General features: G+C 41.0%; 1 protein-coding gene across 1 annotated transcript in view; it reads right to left on the bottom strand.

Annotated features, from left to right (window-relative positions):
• Positions 1 to 4,296: 4,296 nt before the first annotated feature.
• WDR88 (WD repeat domain 88) overlaps positions 4,297 to 20,186 on the bottom strand; it is a 29,691-nt gene continuing 13,801 nt past the window's right edge. Inside the window, exons 5-11 of the mRNA XM_074968736.1 lie at positions 19,910 to 20,048; positions 15,326 to 15,455; positions 12,011 to 12,195; positions 10,262 to 10,344; positions 6,978 to 7,046; positions 6,425 to 6,517; positions 4,297 to 5,470 (exon numbers count right to left, since the gene is read on the bottom strand). Of these exons, the coding sequence (XP_074824837.1) occupies positions 5,333 to 5,470; positions 6,425 to 6,517; positions 6,978 to 7,046; positions 10,262 to 10,344; positions 12,011 to 12,195; positions 15,326 to 15,455; positions 19,910 to 20,048 (837 nt within the window). The 3' untranslated portion in view covers positions 4,297 to 5,332. The remainder of the gene's footprint in view (positions 5,471 to 6,424; positions 6,518 to 6,977; positions 7,047 to 10,261; positions 10,345 to 12,010; positions 12,196 to 15,325; positions 15,456 to 19,909; positions 20,049 to 20,186) is intronic.

The raw sequence follows: 20,186 nt of genomic DNA, 5'->3' as shown, positions 1-20,186 counted from the left end.
CAAAGAGCCGGGGGGGGGGGGTGCACCTTGCCCTTGCCGCCCAGCGCTGCCGTACACCTAACATGTAGGTCACCCTAGCTAGGGCATTCGGGGGTGAAAAATCCACCGCCCAGCAGCGTCGCAGACCTCGGGCCGGCCTGGGTTCCGTGGGGCTGTCCGGCTTTGACCTGCACCCTCCAGCCCGTGGCCTGGCTGAACCAGAACATTTCCCACCTTCGGGGCCAGGCGGTTGAGGAGAGGAGACAAAAGGGGCAGTTGTCCTGGGCCTCCCCACGTGCCAGGTGGCAACGCCACACAAAACCGACTGGTGCTGGGACCTGGCGCACAGTGTCACGGTGCCAGTCCGGCTTGGTCTGGCTGCCCCCCATCTCCAGAGCAGCAGCCGGACCAAATTTGAGCGGTGTTGCGACCCCATGTGCTAAGTCTCCCTGCCAGTCAAATCTGGGCTGGCCAGCAGCACCCCATCTCTCTCTCTCGGGGCAGACTGGCCAAACCTGCGGGGCATGGCGTACCACTTTAGCCACTGGAGAGGGTGGGAGGTATGCCGAGCCCATAGCTATGCCAGCCCAAACCCCGGCATCGATGCAGCACGGTTGCTGGAAGAATGCTTCCCTTGACCGAGACTGTCGCTTGGAGAACTGGTGTTCCAACAGTGACAGAAAAGCCCTTCTGTCACTGGAGACTGCATCTACACTTAGGGTTGCCAGGTGTCCGGTTTTTGACTGGAACATCCGGTCGGCTAGGGGACCCTGACAGCTCCGGTCAGCACCGATAAAAGTCCGGTTGATGCAGGGCTTGCAGGGTCCCTACCCGGTTCTGCACGACTCCCAGGAAGCAGCCGGTGTAGTACTGGCACGTCCCTCTGGCTCCTACATGTAGGGGTGGCACTCGAGACGGGGGCAGTGTGCAGAGCCCCCATGGCCCCCACCCTATGCCTAGGAGCTGGAGGGACATGCCAGCCACTTCCTAGCAGCCACCTGAGGTAAGCGCCACCCAGAGCTCGCACCCCTCACCCCCTCCTGCACCCCAACTCCCTGCTCCAGCCCCGAGCCCCCTCACACACCCAAACTCCCTCCCAGAACCCGCACCCCAACCCCAACCCTCCCGCACACCAAACCCCTTGGCCCCAGACCAGTGAAAGTGAGTGAGTGAGGGTGGAGGAGAGCAAGTGACGGAGGGAGGGGGGATGGAGTGAGCAGGGACAGGGCCTCGGAAAGGGGCAGGGCAGAGGTAGGGCCTCGGAGAAGGGGTGGGGCAAAGGTGTTCAGTTTTCAGCAATTAGAAAGTTGGCAACCCTATCTATGCTACACGGATATAACAGCATAGCTATGGAGCCAGTCTCACAATAGCAGGTTGGCAGGTTGCAGACATAGGCTATGTCTACACTACCGTGATAAATCAACCTACACTATGCAACTCCAACTACGTGAATAACGTAGCTGGAGTCAACGTACCTTAGGTTGAGTTACCGCAGGGTCTACAACACGGGAGGTCGACGGGAGATTTACTTTACTTTTCTCATCTGGGGTAGAGTACAGGGGTCGACTAGACCCACTCAATCGACCACCGTGGATCAATCTTAGAGCGTCAATCCCCGCTGTAGTGTAGACCTGTCCATACATGCACCTCACAGAGGGCTTGTCTACACTACCGCGCAGGGTCAATCTAAGATACGCAATTTCAGCTACATGAATAGCGTAGCTGAAGTCGACGTACTTAGATCTACTTACCGCGGTGTCTTCACTGTGGTAAATCGACAGCTGACGCTCTCCTGTCGACTCTGCTTGCGCTTCTCGTTCTGGTGGAGTACCAGAGTCGACGGGAGAGTGCTCAGTGGTCGATTTATCGCGTCTATACTAGTTACGATAAATCGACCCCTGCTGGATCGATAGCTGCCCAGGTTGTGTAGACAAGCCCTGAGATAGACAAGACGCATACAATTTTATTATTTTTTTCTAATTTAGATCCAGGTCTGGTAAGCCCTCCACATGCAGAATGTCCACAGACATCAGTGGGAATTCCTCTCTCAGGGAGCCTTTACACTGTTAGCTTCTTGGGGCAAATGCTCTGTTTCATGCTATGCCAAGCAAACTGATGACTTTAAAAATAGAAATAACAGCTGTCAAGGTTCCTTCCCCACTCTGAACTCTAGGGTACAGATGTGGGGACCTGCATGAAAGACCCCCTAAGCTTATTCTTACCAGCTTAGGTTAAAAGCTGCCACCACCAAAGTGTTACACAAAGAACAGGGGAAGTGCCCACTTGGAAACATCTCCCCCCCAAAATATCCCCCCAAGCACTACACCCCCTTTCCTGGGGAAGGCTTGATAAAAATCGTCATTACTTTGCATAGGTGAACACAGACCCAAACGCTTGGATCTTAAGAACAATGAAAAAAGCAATCAGGTTCTTAAAAGAAGAATTTTAATTAAAGAAAAAGTAAAAGAATCACCTCTGTAAAATCAGGAGGGTAATCAGATTCAAAACATAGAGAATCCCTCTAGGCAAAACCTTAAGTTGTAAAAAGACACAAAAACAGGAATATACATTCCATTCAGCTCAGCTTATTTTATCAGCCATTGAAACAAAACAGAATCTAATGCATATCTAACTAGATTGCTTACTAACTCTTTACAGGAGTTCTGACCTGCATTCCTGCTTTGGTCCCGGCAAAAGCATCACACGCAGACTGAGAGGACCCTTTGTTTCCCCCCTCCTCCCCCCGGCTTTGAAAGTATCTTGTCTCCTCATTGGTCATTTTGGTCAGGTGCCAGCAAGGTTATCTTAGCTTCTTAACCCTTTACAGGTGAAAGGGTTTTTCCTCTGGTCAGGAGGGATTTAAAGGTGTTTACCCTTCCCTTTATATTTATGACAACAGCTATTGAATCTGTGGCTCCAGTCCTGCAATCAGATCTGTAGGGGTTACAGGGATCCTCCTGTTATGGATCTGATTACAGAATTGGGTATAATTACAGTTTCCTCACCAGTAAAGCCAGGGATCACTTTGCCAATTTCCCAGGAATTCAAGGGTCATACTTAGAACCAACTCATGGCTATGTCAGTATGCCTTTCCTTCTTCTATAGCAGACCCACAAGAGCAGCCATAATTACCTGCAGAGAAGTGCAAAAACATAGGAAGTCCGGCAGCAGCGCAGATGGTGCTACTAGCTTAAAAGGGACACAGCACATAGTTTTGGGGAGTTCTTGAGCCTTTATTCATCAAACAAGTTTGTTATGTAACTCTTGAATGCCCTACCTTATAAATCAGGCCCAAAATAAGCTATATATTCCCAAGCACTTAACTGGTTTAAATGGTCTATGACAGGGGTTCTCAACCTTTTTCTTTCTGAAGTCCCCCCCCCCCCACCGACCATGCTATAAAAACTCCACTGAGGCACCTGGCATTGGCCACTATCAGAAGACAGGATACTGGGCTAGATGGACCTTTGGTCTGATCCAGTGTGGCCGTTCTTATGGTCTTATGTTCACTGCCCACCTGTGTTACAACAACTGTTTTTCTACATATAAAAGCCAGGGCCAGCATTAGGGGGTAGCAAGCAGAGTAATTCCCCGGGGTCCCATGCACTGGGGCCCCTGCGAAGCTACATTGCTCAGGCTTCGGCTTTCTGCCCTGGGCCCCCACAAGTCTAATGCTGGCCCTGCTTGGCAGACTCCCCTGAAACCTGCTCACGGCCCCCCAGGGGACCCCGGAACCCTGGTTGAGAACCACTGGTCTATGATATAGTTGTAGAATTTCCTGTTCTCTCTTTTCTTTGTCTTGGTCTATCAAATTGATTCTGTCAAATAAGCAGTAAAATACAAACTGATTTAATAAGACTTATGTTTCCGACAGCAAAGTATCAGTTTGACTTGTCTTTATTAATTTGGGAAATAAAAGACCCTTTCAAAAGAAAATTTCCAACCTATTCATCTCTGAATGTCACACTATTTATACACAAAATAACCCTCTATAGAGTAATTAGTTTTGCTCCCTCAATGGAAAATCTTAGCGCTTTGATTTTTTCAGCTAAATGGGACAGGAAGAGCAAATAAAGGACATTCCTAATTCAAATATTATAAGAATATTATTTAATTAAACTGAGATTATTTTCAAACATGCAGAAATTAGTTCAGTATTATTATTCATATTTAAGGGTAATTATTCCAACAATAAGAAAGGCACATTTTATGTATTCTGCAAAAATAATTCCAGCACCATACAAACTGCATTTTTTCAACTTTTTACTGCAAACCAATGATATTTAATTAAGAGGAAAAAGAGGACAGTGTCTTGGGATATGTTACAACTTGTCACCTCATGTTTTATTCAAAGCAGTAAATCTGGATAAAACATATTATTTCTTAAAAAATCATTTTCTTTTCACCTTGGAGTCAAGTGCAACTGTAGCTACCGAGGCTACACAATTCACATGGCTTAAAAAAGAAAGAAAGACCCATAATAGAGTTCCATTTATTTCATAGCTTAACTACATTCCAGACTACTACATATCCAGGTACAATATATTTTTTCTCCTTATAAATCCCTTTTAAAATAATATAATCTGCTGAAACATGTTTTTGATGAATGAGGCCCCCACACCTTGAAACACTAATCTCATATTAATTGACATCCTCACATAGCTGGTGAAGAGGTATAGACTTTTAGGGACAAATCCTGAGCAGTGCTGGAGTTGAGGGTGCTGGCAGGATTGGGTCCTGAATATATGGGACTAGTTTGGCATATGTCATGTCAAACACAAATAATAACATATTCTTGTGATTGAAAGTTCCTAGAAACATTTTATAAGGGATGTTGGAAGCAAGATAATACAAACCTCATGGTCCAAATGCCCTCTCCACATTCAAATTTCAAAACCCTTTAGCATTTTCAGTTGATGCAAATGTTTTTCATATTTCCAGTATACTCCACTGCATAGTAAAAAAAGATGGTTTTATTCTACACAATTTAAGGACAACTGTCAGCAAATTACTTAGTCACATATTCTCTTTGTTACAACCACCTTTATTAAGTGTGCTCACTTAAAGGGGATGGATGTAATTTTATTTTCTTGTACAATATGAATAGATTTAAAATCTTAGGACTTGATCCGGTCATCTGTTACACGGTGAAACTCAGTATGTATATTGCACATGTGTACAATGAATAAGCAAATTTTTTTTTAACATAGATGTTACTGTATGGCACAGAAGTATGGAGGAAGTCCTTGGCTCTGTATGTACATGCAATATAATATACTGATAATCACAATTAGGTATAGGGATATGCTTAAAAACTCAAATGTATTTGCACAAATAGTCTGTTGGGAAGAATTTAGAGATCAGGCGCTACAATGGGTGGTAATGGCAAAATATTTCTCGAAGGAGAAGCCAGTCGACAGAATACACACTTGGTTACCGCTTCAGAGTCATCACACTGTAGGAGTGAGAAAGGTTTTTCACATTCTTCACACTGATATAAATGTAACATTAAAAAACAACAAAAAGGATGTTAGTTAATCATATGTGCCAGACATGAATTATCTTACAACTGATACTCAACTATAAATATGCAGCCCTGATTTTCAGAGGTGCTGAGCACTTGTAGCTCTTATTAGCTTCAAATGATGCAGTGTGTGCTCAATACTCTTGAAAAATCAGGCCCATTCAGTCATTGTGCAGGAAGCTTTCCTAAACTTACTAGTATCTTTTTGTAGTTTGTGATATTGCCTTAGCAAATTTATTATTATTAGTTTATACAGCACTGGAGGTGTGATGGGTTTTACAAAACAAATAAAGATGGGGTTCCTTTCCCAATCTCACACGGCTTAGAACAAATTGTTCAATTGGAATTAAAACTGAATTGTCATCAAAATTTCTCTTTTTCCCCCTCCTCTTAACCTCTGGTAGTGATTTCATATCTTTTCTCTTCCTTCTTTTGTAAACTTAGTGTTTGTTTTGTTTATTGGGGAGTCATAAATGTCCATGAGTACATGAATACCACTGCCTGAGGCCAGCAGTATTGCTAAATATGCAGCCAATCACACTACTAAGCATCAGGTTTGGAAGCCAAAGGATTTTTTTATTTAAAAAAAAATTAATTTGGTTTACTATTGTTTCTAAAAATACAATGGCATCTGTACATGGACTTCTGCATCCTTACCAAATACTTTTTTAAAAAAAACAAAGAAAAGCATTGATGCATCTGTTTTAAAATTCCTTACTCTTCTCCCTCCTGCACTCACATATAAATAATTACATGAATTTTGTGAGCAGAAGACAAAAATAAGGTAAATCAATGTTTGAACCCAGCAATCTTGTTGACAATGTCCTTTCAGCCATTCATATTTTGGTTTTGAACGGAGTGAGGTGTAACTTGGAGACTATAAGGGCAGACCCATCAGCTGTAACTCCACATAATGCTTACTTGAACTATTTTTGAGCCTCTTGTATTTCTGCTTTCTATTGCCGCAGGAACATGATCAGCCTTTTCAATGTTCCATAATCTCAAAGTAGCATCCTAAAAGTCAGAAACAACAATTAGGACATGTATTTATATGTTATCACTGGTCAAGCACCATAGCAAGCTACAGTATTTGTCCAATGGATAAAGGCCTCATCAGTTGCACAAAGCACAAATAACTCTACTTATAAACCAGGAAAATTTCTTGGATAAGAGATGGGCATTATTTTTAAAACTGTCATTACTTTGAAAACAAATAATTGTTTTACTCACCACAAATATTTAGTAATCTTAGAAACTGAGTTTATGGGTCACACCAAACATGTACACCTACATATAAAGTTCCTTTTAATATTTTCTGTAATTGCTTTTCAACTGATCGCAAAACTACAAATGAAAGACTGTCTGGGTCAACTGTTACATTAAATTATAATTTTTCTAAAACAAATATTGAAACACACAGTGAAATCTGTTTCCAAATTAGCTTCCTATACCACATCTGTAAATTAGTTGTTACCTTTGAGGAAGAAAGGATCCATTTCTTGTTGTTGCTAATTGCAACATCCATCACCCAGTCTCCATGGCCCTGGAGCAAAGCAAATTGTAACTTTATTACTTTTATAATAAAATAAATAGCTGTCTTCACCACAAATCCATTCGGGCAGCCCTTCTTACATTAAGCAAAATCTCTGTGCATGCTCACTCATCCCTGGTCAGAAGAACAGCTGCTGTCAGGTTAATCTTTTTCTGCATATACTTGACACTGCCTGATCTGCTATCTGTGGTTTGTGTAACAGCAGCATCTCAGTTAGAATTGTAGTTCTGGAGGGTGCAGTGCTGGCAGCCAGTGTGGTAGATATTTTTAGTTCCAGTCCTCCTTGTGTGTGTGTGATTGTTTGTGTGTTTTCCTGTCTAAATTTTTAAATAATTTAGCGAAATATATATAGAGAAAGAGGGAGGGAAGAAGACAGGGAAAGAGTTGTTTTCTAGTGCACACAGTGTAGAGCAGTTTGAAGATGTGGGTCAGGTGACAAGCAGGGGGAGAGCTTTGAGGGCAGCCACCAGCCCTTCCCCACTTCAAGGGAAGGGAGATGATTCAGAAGGCAGGTCGTTGCATTGGGTGGGCTGGGCCTTCTTGCTGCTGCACAACTGATCACTGAGCATGCATGGAGATTTGTGAGAGCACCATTAGGTCTCCTACCACAAGAAGAGAATCAAGCTAAAACCAAAAATGAAGAAGTAACCCACACAGTGAATTTATTAAAAAATTAATAGAATTAATGAGAAAACTCCTAGAGTTCAAAAAATGATGTTTTTCATTTTGATAGACAAACTTCACATATGAAAAGTATGCATTAACGTTTATCAAAAAGAAACGCATTAATATTTTCTAAAATACAGGGAGAAAGGCAAAGACGTATTTAATAGGATATCTGGCAAATTTGCCATTTTAGAGTCATGTATTTCTTTGATGCAATCCTTTTCATTTACAAAGCATGTCCACAAAGTCCTAGTTTCCCTGAACACAGTGGTATCAGACAACAGGAGGCAGTTTCTTTGCTCAGAGTTCAAAGCTTCTTTTCAGCTTGCACTCTGCCCAATAAACTTCTTCTTCTTGCTTTCTTTCCCAGCCACATTTCCAGGGCTTCTCTTGCTGTTCGCTTGGCTTTTTGGCTGCTTCTCTCTGCTTGCTTCTGCCCACAGATGTGCACATCTCCATCAAACAATACCCAGAGACCCACACTTCTCCCATATACCCTCCTCCCACGTAGTTCGGTTCCTGACTAGCCTTGCATGTGACCTGTGTTTTGGGGTGGTTCTCCTATCGTTTCAACTATCTTACTCCAAAAAGGAGCTTAACTGCTCCTTACATTTATCCTGAATGAATGGCAGCTATCGCACTCACCAGCTTCAATGAATTTTTACCCAACATCCATCAAACCAATATTATGGCCCAACTTTATGCATATTGTGGCCGAACTTTACAAAATTATATGTAAAATTACTATTATTGTGCATACAGTCAAAGTAACTGCATGTGTAAATAATACAAGCACGTTACACACACAAATTTGAAAAGATGGGATTAAAAGTATGCCAGAGGTACAAAAAAATAGCCTTATTGTCAACACCACTAATATTCTAAATTCACTGCTAGGATCTACTGAAAAGTTTTAAAACCTACATGCATTGGACACTAATATCAGATACCTAAATCACATTGGAAGTGACTGACTTATTGAATCATACTCTTCTAGAGCATAACAGTATCTTCCATATCAAAAGCAGTCTGTCCTTGTGGCGATGATAATCGGTGCTCTCAAGATCTCTTCCACACCCAGTCACTTGCAACAAGCATAATTCTTATTTTAGATTCTGGGTTCAAAGTGAGTTCTTTAAAACCAAAGAGTCAGTTCTAAGTGAGAGTAACAAAGAGTGGGACTGAAGAAACAAAATTCTGAAGGTAAATATTTTAGCTAAATGTCTTTTTCAGCAATGAAGGTATTTCACTGATGTTTTTGGCTTCAGAATTTTATTCAGATTTATAATATTGATCTTTTCTCATTTACAGTTCCAAAGTGGGAACCCAAGTACAAGGAGGGCACCTGTAAGTTTCAGTCACTATCTCTGAGTCCTTTTGAAAATGATACAGCTAACCATTCAAAATAAAACCTTAAACTCAGTTCTTGCACCAGCCAGCCAGCAAACTGCAGGGACCAGAGCAACAGATACCCTGAATCTCTCTGCCCTCTCACAGTAACTGTGCAGCTACTGTATTCTGTACTTGCTACAGGCAATGAGTGTGTTTCTTTGGTAGTCAATGTACAGCACATGGCAGCAGACCAATCTTAAGGTCACCAAAACTGAATTAAGGACACCATGTCAGAGCATGAAATTAAGAGCTGTACCCTTAAAAGGTAAAATCCATCTTGTCCACAGTTAATATCTGATCATTTCAAGTCAATAATAAAATTTTAATGGTACATTTTGGAGGGCCTTTGAAAATTTGTACCATAAAGTCCTAAACTTACTAGCTCCTATGTACCATAATGTGCTTCCTCCACAGATGTACCACCTTGTTGCCTCAGGTATGAGGCAGTCATACTGTATGTAGTGAATGAGGAACAAGGGCTATAAGCACTGAGCGATAAGGATAAAGTAAATATCACACAGCTGGGAGCTGCCTCATTTACTAAGCATCATCTACCCCAAACACTGAATAAGAGAGTGGTTGATCATGAACCTGTAACGAAAGATGTATTATAATACATATGAACGTGGGAGCAGAGTAAAAGTTGAATGGACAACCTTAACTATGGCCTTTCCTAACTTTTGAGTGCATCTCCTTTGTGACCTTAACCTTTTTTTTAATGTAGACCATTATATTATATGGATACATACATACTTACAAAGGTGTGTAGCATTTTTAAATTCATACACACATTGACCAGTCTCTTACTGGGGGAAGTCATGATCTTCCATGGTAAATATGCTGTTCTACACAATGCATTTACTATCACAGCTGATGCAGTAAGATAGAAATCTAGTAGCATGTTAATAACATATCTGACAAAGAACATAGCCTTGCCGGTAATTATAAAAGAATATGTTGTCCCCAAGAAATTAAAGTCACATACAGTACATAACAGATTCTTGTCTATGTTTATGAGGGTTAGGGTGGGGGAAAGAGAGAGAAAAAGACATACACATCAGTTAATGTAAAGAGATATACAATACTCATACTAGCTGTAGATTTGTATAGCTTCTCACTAAACTAGTGAGCAAATAGGAATTTAGTACCTTTAACGCTAGCTTTTTATATCCTGCTCCTGCATCCCACAGAGCTATAGTTTTGTCATATGCTCCAGACACTACAAGAGATGCTAAAACACAAATTAGATGCCATATTATTTCTCTGGGTTTTTTTTTATACAGACTAACAGAACAAGCTCCATCCAGACTTGGGTCAGACTGTTAACAGAATTTAAATAATGCACTAGTATTAGGTATGCTCTAACAAGGTAATGGAAGTCCAAGAATTTTTTTAATGAGTATATATATAGGCATAAAGTTCAAAGTTATCAAAAATACAACCAAGCATACAAAGTAAAAGAAAATGCTGATGACATGAAATTTGATGAGACATTTTATTTAAAAAAAGTTAAAATAGCAAAAAGTTATTTGTAAAATTACTAAGTTTTGGCTAGCGAAACAATCCCATTTACTAATTACTATAGATTTTCTTTTACTGGTAAATTTAGTACTTGCAGCAGTTAAGAACCAGTGGCTAAAATACACTTCATTCCCTAGAAGCTTCTCCAAAACCTTTCCTGAGGTAAATTTATTTCCTTGACTCCAAATAGAGCATATTCTTCTAACATGAGACAGAAATAGTGGGAAAATGTCAAGAAAGTGTCAAGAAAACTTTCTTGTAATGATCTCTCTATCAGATTAGCTTTGAACAGAATGAACCACAATAAAGATTTTTGAAGCAGAGGTGATACTTCCAAATACCACTGTTCAGAGGCCTATCTGCAAGTCAGCTACTATCCCTATGAATGCTACTGCCAAACTAGTTGGTGCTACCACCTTCGATAATTTCATTCCCAGCATTTTTTCCCCCCAAGTGTGTAGTTTAGGATTGAAATCACCGAACTGAGAAGACTGGGTTTAGATGGGATCACAAGGTGAAGAGGGGTCAGTACTTTAAAAGGCCATGTTTGTTATGGGTATAAAGACGGGAAGTTCTGAGAGAAACAGCCAATCAAGGCATAAAGATTTGTAGTAGCCAAGCACAGCAAAGAGGAGAGACAACATTTCAATATAACAAGTTGATGGTGTTTTCTTTAACTCTGCAATAGCAATATCACAGGCAAATTAACACCTAAGCTTCAGCTTCAGAGATTATTTAGTCCAGGACACAGTTATTACCTGGGATACAAAAGTATTAAAATATCAGCCATTTTATAGAGAGGAGTCATAGTGCTCTACTACTATATCTCACAAAATACCATAAAGATTTTTTTCTGAAATATCACATTATTGGAAAATGTGGATTGAACCATGTAGAAACTTTACTCCTGGAGGTACTGACTAAAGATACACAGTGACAACCTCTCTCTCTCATTCAATATGCTTAACAATAATAATATATACCAATATACTGTATATAGTGTTTTACATTTTCAGAGTGCCTTACAACCATTAACTAATACCAGGTGGATAATAGCAAGCATTCAATCCATGAGGTGGCTCAGTAGTTTGTTTCTACTCAATCTACTCTCTCAATCATGATCTTTTTACAGAAAATCTTTGACGATTATATCAATTAAGCAGCATTTGAGATGTCTGAGTAAAGCAGAATACAGACCATCAATTTCAATTTACTTACATTATGTGGGTAGCCATTTAATCCAAATGAAAAACATTTAATTTTGAAATTGAGAAATAAATTAGTCATGTGATTGGCATGTGACCCCTGTGACTTATCTGAAATGTAGTACATGTATATACTTGAAGATGTGTATAATGGTATTTAACATAACTCACCATCTTTGCTAAAAACACAGGAACTAACAGAACCTTCATGACCTTGGTTCAAGCAAATAGGTCCATGATAACGAAACTCCCCTGTTTTTATATCCCATATTTTTAAGGTTTTGTCCCAAGATGCCGTGCACAAGTAATGACCATCTATGGTAAAGCAGCAGTCTGAGATGACATTGGTATGTGCCCTGAAATACACATGAAAATGACTGCAACAGGATACTGTGATTTTTAAAGCCATTAGAATGCTGTAAGGGCTTGATCTTGCAAGGTCTCAGTACTCTGACCCATCTAGTGAAGCATATTCTTAGCTTTTATCATCTGAGTAGTTCTGTAAAAGTCACTGGAACTGCTCATTTGCAAAAGATTAAGCATGTGATTAAGTGCTTTTCTGGATGCAGTCATAGTGTTTAACATCTCACAGGATCCAGTACTAACTGAGTTTTAAGTAGAGCTTATCACCTGTTTCTTGTCACCCACAGGGTAACACTATACACCAGTTTAATTAAAAGGCAACATTGAAGGGTGAGCTATGGATGCCTTCAAATAAACAGCACTGTATGTCTCTCTCTACATGTAATGAAACTATATGGTGATTTGAAACTAACTAAACATAATCAATGGAAAAGTTTAATCAATTCTACAATGAACTCCAATTTTGAGAACAGGGGGTGCACCTCAAGAAAGAATCTCAAAGTTCCAGAACCTGACAGGACTTTAGTAATTCATGCAGTCCACAATGGGGAAGGGATTACAAGCATCTCTGCAGGAAACAGTGCTATATCCATTGCAATTTAAAAGAAGGATTAGTAAAATGCTCCAGATCTGAGTCTCCCATTCTAAGTAAATTCCTAATCCTTTTAAGGGCAACTTTAATAGTACCTTTTTATCCAGACAATTTATGATTAATGCTTTTATGATTTAAAACCAGAACCACTGAATTTGTTTGCCATTGTTAATGTTTTTCAATAGCTCATCTGATATCTTCATTTGTTGCATACTCCCTTCTTACACAGACTATAGCATTCTATCTTTATATAAGTATTTTCATGTAGTATTGACTTCAGTGGGAGTTGTGGGGGCTTCTCTCAGGATCAGGCTATATGCACATACACCAATCAAATGCAGCAACACACTCAATAACAGCAAGGTGGCCTGGATATCGGGAAAATCCCTAATATTAAGAATAGTGCTATAGGAACTTTACAGTCACTATGATCAGAATGAAAAGGATTACTTGTGGCACCTTAGAGACTAACCAATTGGTTAGTCTCTAAGGTGCCACAAGTAATCCTTTTCTTTTTGCGAATACAGACTAACATGGCTGCTACTCTGAAACCTATGATCAGAATGGATTTCAGGTGTTATGTTCTCATCTGAAATGCCTCCAGTTAATGCACAGAAGTCAATCTATTTACCTCAGAATGATGAAGGGACAGTTTGAACCTCTCAAGATTTGACCTTTTGGTTCCAGGGAGTGTTCAAATTTCACACATCAGTTTCAGATTCAGAAGCCATCAACTCTAGATAGTGAATTAACAGCTGTGAGTTTTCTCTCCAGATAATTTCAGTCTGATTCCACACTCAGATCAAGACCTATCCTTCTCCAAAAATATATCCTGTGCATATGTATATGTTCCATTTTGCAGTCCTTTAAGAGACCTGTATCATGCTAAATAGTGTTTCATCTTCTTCACATTTGTTAATGTTATTATCCAGTGTTGCTAGTCCTGAGAAACATCAGCGACTAGCTTCCAGTTCAACAGCACATTCCCCATGCTATTGTTTGCTTTCTCCACTATCAAATTCTACGTCTCAGTACCTAGAAACTATGATTAGCTTTAGTTAATGCTTACAGATGGACAGATGCACCTCATCTATCATTCACATCAATAAGCTTGTATATAGCATATTATTTAACCTTTCCATGTGTAAAGGGACTGTTGTCCCCTTACTAAAATTCACTGGGGGTGTTCTGGTTGGCTAGCTCCCAGTACCAAAAGAAAGGGGAAAGGTCGATGGGAAATCAGGTCCTTGAGACTGATAGTCCCCAGGAACAATGGGGAGAGGCCAATGCTCCAAGTCCACCTGATTGACAGGGCAGGCAGGCTAATCAAGAAGTCAGGATGCCAGGGGGGTCCCGCCTTCCCAGTGAGCTGGTATTGCCTGGGTCAGACAGAGTGGGGCTGAGCTCAGGAGAAAGCAGGAGCCCAAGCTGAGCTGGGGAGCAGAGCTGTGCCAGATCCACAGGGGCCAGAAAACCAGTCCAGGAAGCAGGTCAGTGCTGGGAGCAGAGTCACAGAAGCAGCTCACAGAGCAGACCTGATCTGGGAGGAGAGCTGCAGCAACCAGAGGCAAAGGGGCCAGAGAAGTAGCCCAGGGAGCTGGAGGCAGAGCAGCAGCGCTGAGGCAGAGTGGAGCTGGTGCTGGAGCAGTCCGGAGTCAGGTGCAGTGAGCGGCTGGCGAGAGCGAGAGGGACCCTGGGCAGGAGGCCCAGTGTAGGGAGACACCCCCAGCTAAGAGGCCTTTCAGGTCAGACTTGGAAGGGGATCCTAACCCTGACAGGGCGGAGACAACGCTGGGAAGAAGGGTCCTGCCACCTAGAGCCTGAGAGTGTGTGGCCATTGCCAGAGCAAGTGTCCAACCCGCAGCATCCCTGCAGCACAACCAGGGCTTGAGAAGGGGCCTGGGACTTGCGAGGAACAGACTGAACTTCCCTTACATTCCAGACACTGCTGGTTGTGGTGTCCCTTTGTTTGTGTTTTCCTTTAGCCTTTCCCATTTTTTCCTTATTTTTTTTAATTGATTGCTGTTTAAGAAATTGTATTTGCTTTGAACTGCATGTAATGATCAGTGGATCAGGGAAGCATCCAGTGCAGAGAGAGCACCCCAGAGTGGGAACTCCCTAGCACCTGCCCTAAGTGACCACAACAAGGTTGGGGGTTGAGCCCCCCAGGAATCCTGGGCCCAGCCTTGTTGGGGTTATGAGGACTCTGCCACACAGGAGAGTGGAAGGGGAGCCCTTGAGGTCAGGCAAGCCTCTGGGTAAAGGAAGTGAGAGTGAGGACTCAGATCCTTTCGCTCACGCATTTCACTGTGTATAAGTGTATAAGCCAGGACAGTTCCCCATAATAGCGGGACCATTCCCTGCTTACACATGTATTTAGATGGTATGTTGTTCAGCCTTTCCATGTATTATGCTATTCAGTTACATAATTACTGTTCATTTTCCCAGTATAAGTTGTAACACAAATTTCACTGATACTTTTTAAAAGTACATATAAACCTTGCCTAATATAGATATACTATTTTTCTTACTCATTAACTGTGATAGTGGTGGATTGTGCTATAATGTCCCAAAGCTTTATGGTCTTATCAGATGATACTGAAGAGACTCTCTCGTTGTCAGGGTCAAAACAACATCTTGTGATTGTGCTTCTGTGATGATCTATAATAAAAACCAAAACAAAAATATTACCTATCTTGTAATTCTGCTTCCTTGAAGATGCTATTTTCTGGATTCTCACATCTGGGTCTCAGCTCTGTAGTTCAAAAAAGGCAGAACTCCCTGAACTCTTGATGGTTTTTTTTCCCACCAACGGCAGTGAGTAGGAGCACAATCCCCCTTTCCTCCCCAACTGTTGTCATACAAAACACCTGAACTAACTTACTGCCCTTCAAACCATCCAGTCCCGATTAAGTAGGAAATGAAGGAAAAAACAAACAAAAATTAGCCAATAACAAAAAAAAATAATTGAAAATGTAATCTGGCAAAAGGTAGGCCAATAACATATCAAAGCATCTGAAAAAAATTCACCCCAGAAATTCCCTTCTGAAATCTGAGAGGAGGTAAGTAGGTTGAGTGAATAAGAATATCACATAAAATGATATCTTCAGAGAAGCAGGTCAGTATTCCCCCTTCTCTAATGATATCTTCTAGCCAAAATTCTAATTCGTGGAGATTAAGCAGCTCTAGGAATACCCCAGAAGAACAACTTCAGCAGGCAACAAGAACAAGTCCAATAACAGTAATGTGAACAAGCAATTAAACCTTGGGCATAAAACAAAAGTGGTGGTGGTGGCTTGGATTCCCTACCTGTTACCACTAACCTTTAGTCTTAAAAAGCTTGGGGAGATAGTTCCTCCTATTTTATACTAGGGAGCTAGAGTCCAAGAGTGAGAATCCTGCACAAACATCATATTTTAAAAATACATTATTTCATGAAATGTACTCCAAACTGATTTTAATTGTAATTTATAACAATTCTTTTAAATATCCTAGAAAGAATGGCATGTCAAAGTAGACACTTATGACTTGAGATAATTCTCTCTGCTAAGCCATTCTCGCTAACTGCCTGTGAAAGTAGTAATCTTGACCTGGCAGGTCAAGACGTTAATATGCTAGCTCTTTAGAGGAGGGCACAGCACTTTGCTCCTTAAACACTGATTTTTGGCCAGTCTGAGGAATAGTGTAGGCAGCTGCTACAGGATAGATCACTTATCCTATTCTCCAGGCAGGGAAAAGGGTGTAGTGGTGCTGTCACTACAAGCTACACTACACTACATTAAGAGCCTATATTTAAGACAAAAGGAAATTTTGAAGTAAAAAGGTAAGCAATAATCTTGCAGACATTATCTGATTAAATTTGACAACCTGCATTCCTCACAGATCTGGAGGGATAATTACACTAGATTGAAATATCATACAATAGATCGATTAATTAAGCAGTCCTATGAAACTGTAGATGAGCAAATATAAATATTATATTTACTATCAACATATTACCAAAGTGAAATTCTATTATGAAAATACTGACTCCTCATTGGCTTTGTTATATTAGTTGTCAGCTACTCTGCCATGAGAACATGTAAACATGGCACACAATAAAACTTCAAGGCACACAGTAAAACAATTATCTTAGGAAATATTTCCTATCAACAAATTAATATATAGATTGAATATGATTGAATAGATGTTAAAGTCCTATTGATCTAAACATTAATTTGCAGTAGTCTCAACAATGGGATTAGAATTTGCATGTGAAGTAATAAACTGGAAAAAGTTAAAGGACATTTGAAGTACATGGTACAACTCAAAATCCAGTATATCATATGTGGGATTTTTTTTTAGCCATGGTATCATCCAGTTTGTATACAAAACAAGCTCATAGAAGGGTCTTTTTTTAAAACAGCATGAAAGTCCCCAACACACAGTTCAGTTAAAAAGATACAATAAACACCAGCAAAAGCAATACAGTGCATTGGAAAAGTTATGGGATATGTTAAGTTTTCCTCAGTTATGGCTAAATCTCAGCTATGTTGTCTTTTGATGAATAACTTTATTAAAACATATCCTTATACTGTGCTTTAAATTAAAATTTAAAATTCAAAGGAGTAGTAGTTTTGTAGATTTTTCTTTTTTTGCTAATGAATCTAAAAATAAGTCACTAGCTCACTATTCCATTGATTTTTTTAAGCTTTCAGGCCCTAATTCAGCAAAGTACATGGTTAAACTTTAAGCATGTAAGTCAGAGGTGGGCAAACTATGGCCCGCGGGCCACATCCAGTCCACGAGACTATCCTGCCCAGCTCTTGAGCTCCTGGCCTGGGAGGCTAGTCCCCGGCCCCTCCCCTGCTGTCCCCCCTCCTCTGCAACCGCGTGGACACTGCACCTGGCTCCAGCCGGGGGGTGGGGCTGCGAGCTCCTGCTGCTCTCAGAGGCATAGTAAGGGGGGGGGGGAGTTGGATAAGGGGCAGGGGGCTGTGGGGGGCAGTCAGGGAGCAGGGGGCGGTTGGATGGGGGGGAGGTTCGGGGGGGGCAGTCAGGGGATGGGGAACGGGGGGGTGGATAGGGCGTGGGAGTCCCGGGGGGCCTGTCAGGGGGTGGGGGTGTGGATAGGGGTCAGGAACAGGGAGCGGGGGGGTTGGATAGGGGGTGGCGGTGTGGATAGGGGTCTGGGGGGCAGTCAGGAGACAGGGAGCAGTGGGGGTTGGATAGGGGGTGGGGTCCCAGGGAGGGCGGTCAGGGGACAAGGAGTGGGGGGGTTGGATGGGTCAGGGGTTTTGAGGGGGGCAGTCGGGGGCGGGAAGTGGGAGGGGGCGGATAGGGGGCGGGGGGCCAGGCTGTTTGGGGAGGCACAGCCTTCCCTACCCGGCTCTCCATACAGTTTCGCACCCCAATGTGGCCCTCGGGCCAAAAAGTTTGCCCACCCTGATGTAAGTAGTTCCATGAAAGTCATTGTAAACCAACTCTGTTCTGACAGGTTTCAGAGTAGCAGCCGTGTTAGTCTGTATTCACAAAAAGTGTCCCTTTAAAGAATAATGGGGCTGTTGTCCATCTTGAAACTACATTCAGCTGTAGTGTACTTCTGACTTTTAAGAACTAGAAATTTCAGCAAAGCACTTAAATACATGTTTGTTTATCCTTTAATTTATGAGATTGCTCATGTGTTTAGGGCTTGATTCTGTAACATCTTCAACTCCCACAGGCTTCAATGGGAGTTGAAGGTACTCAGCATAACCCAGAATCAAGTCCTTAAACATGTGCTGATGTGCTTTGCTGGACCGCAGTCTCAGCGCTGAAATTGCTTTCAAAGGGGAATTGTGCTTAAAAATCAAAACCACTGTCAGGCTAATTTTGCTCCACCACATCATTTTTATAAAAATAAGTTCTTATGAAGTCTAATAGAAATAGAAGTTTTTCTATAAACTTTTTAGAAACAAAAACAAAGTCACGGAAATATTCTTTTAAATCAAAGAAACATGCCCTTGCAATGTTTGCATCCTAAATATGTGTTGTTGTGCCAATTTATGAAAACCAGAAAATGACTATAAACCAAAGTGATATTAAATAGTCGATTTTTTACAGGCCAAAGAGACGAAAGTTTAAAAAAGAAAAATTGAATAAATTGTGAAAAGTAAATTAGATTGATACAGTTTTTAACAATCTAAAGTGATATTTGTAACAAAATAACTGTAGTTAGTTTAACTTGACAAGACAATACGTTTATGTACATACGGAGAGAAAACACACAAGCCTTCTTGGTTACTGCAAAGCAACCACTAGAATTCAGTCTTATATGTTTATCTATGAATCCACAAGTGGACTCATGCACCATGTTATCATTGATCTATCTCTTATCCCATCTTCCTCCAGTTCCTGGTGCTTTTATGATAGCATAGTAACTATCACAGAGGTTTTGGGAAGAAAACAGAAGGAAATATTAACTCATGTCACCGGACCTGGGATACAACTTACCAGAATGCACAGAGCCCACCAAGCCCTTCTACACCACTTAAAGAGTGCATAGGGCTTGTGCAGACCCATGGGATTACGTGGGCCTTAAGTAATTCAGGAAGCTTAACCAGACCTAGTGAACTGGGATACATTCCATCATCAGTGCATCTCAAATGCAGAACTCACACCAGACAACACCAATCTACTGATCCTGAAAAATCTAGAATTAAAAATCCTGTGAGGAGTCTATTACAGAAAACAAACACTTCAGAAGGAGAGGAAAGAGATGGGAGAAAAGGAAGGGTGAGTTGCAGAATGCTAACCAACACATATGGCTAAGATTCTTGCACACGCTCATTTTAATACACATTGACAAAGCTGAACAAAGTGTAACTGGACAAAAACATCCTATAGAAATAAAATCCTGATGTTCCATATTCACTGCCATGTGGAGAGCATGTTTGTGATATGTCTTCTTAAATTCTGTTTCCCCTTCCTTACCCATTGGTTTGTTTCCCAACCTCACAAAAGATTGTTTGAATCCAACAGATCTTGAATTTAATATTAATCTAGTTTTTATGACTTTCTTTATACAATCAAAAATTATCTCATCAGATGCAAGATTCAAGAATGGAACAAAACAATGTGAAGTTTTAAAGTCTTACCTTGAACGTATGCCACCGTTGTGGCATTTAGTGCATCAGTAACACATATAGCATTTTCCATGTCTAAGCCAGATACCACATATTTACCATCACACGAAATATTACATGAAGTTACAAGACCTTCTTGGTCGACAGTCCACTGAAGAAGAAAATAAACGGAAAGTCATGCTTTTGGGGATTAGTTATGACACAGTTTCTTATCAGTTCTTCTGTAATCAGTAAATAGGCTCAGAAGGAATAGTTTTTGCTACTGTTTGATATTTTAATGAACTCTGAT

This window comes from Natator depressus, chromosome 12 (genome assembly GCF_965152275.1).
Source record: "Natator depressus isolate rNatDep1 chromosome 12, rNatDep2.hap1, whole genome shotgun sequence".
NCBI lineage: Eukaryota > Metazoa > Chordata > Testudines > Cheloniidae > Natator > Natator depressus.
The sequence above is the reverse complement of the archived record's forward strand: the minus strand, read 5'-3'. Positions and strand labels throughout refer to the sequence as shown.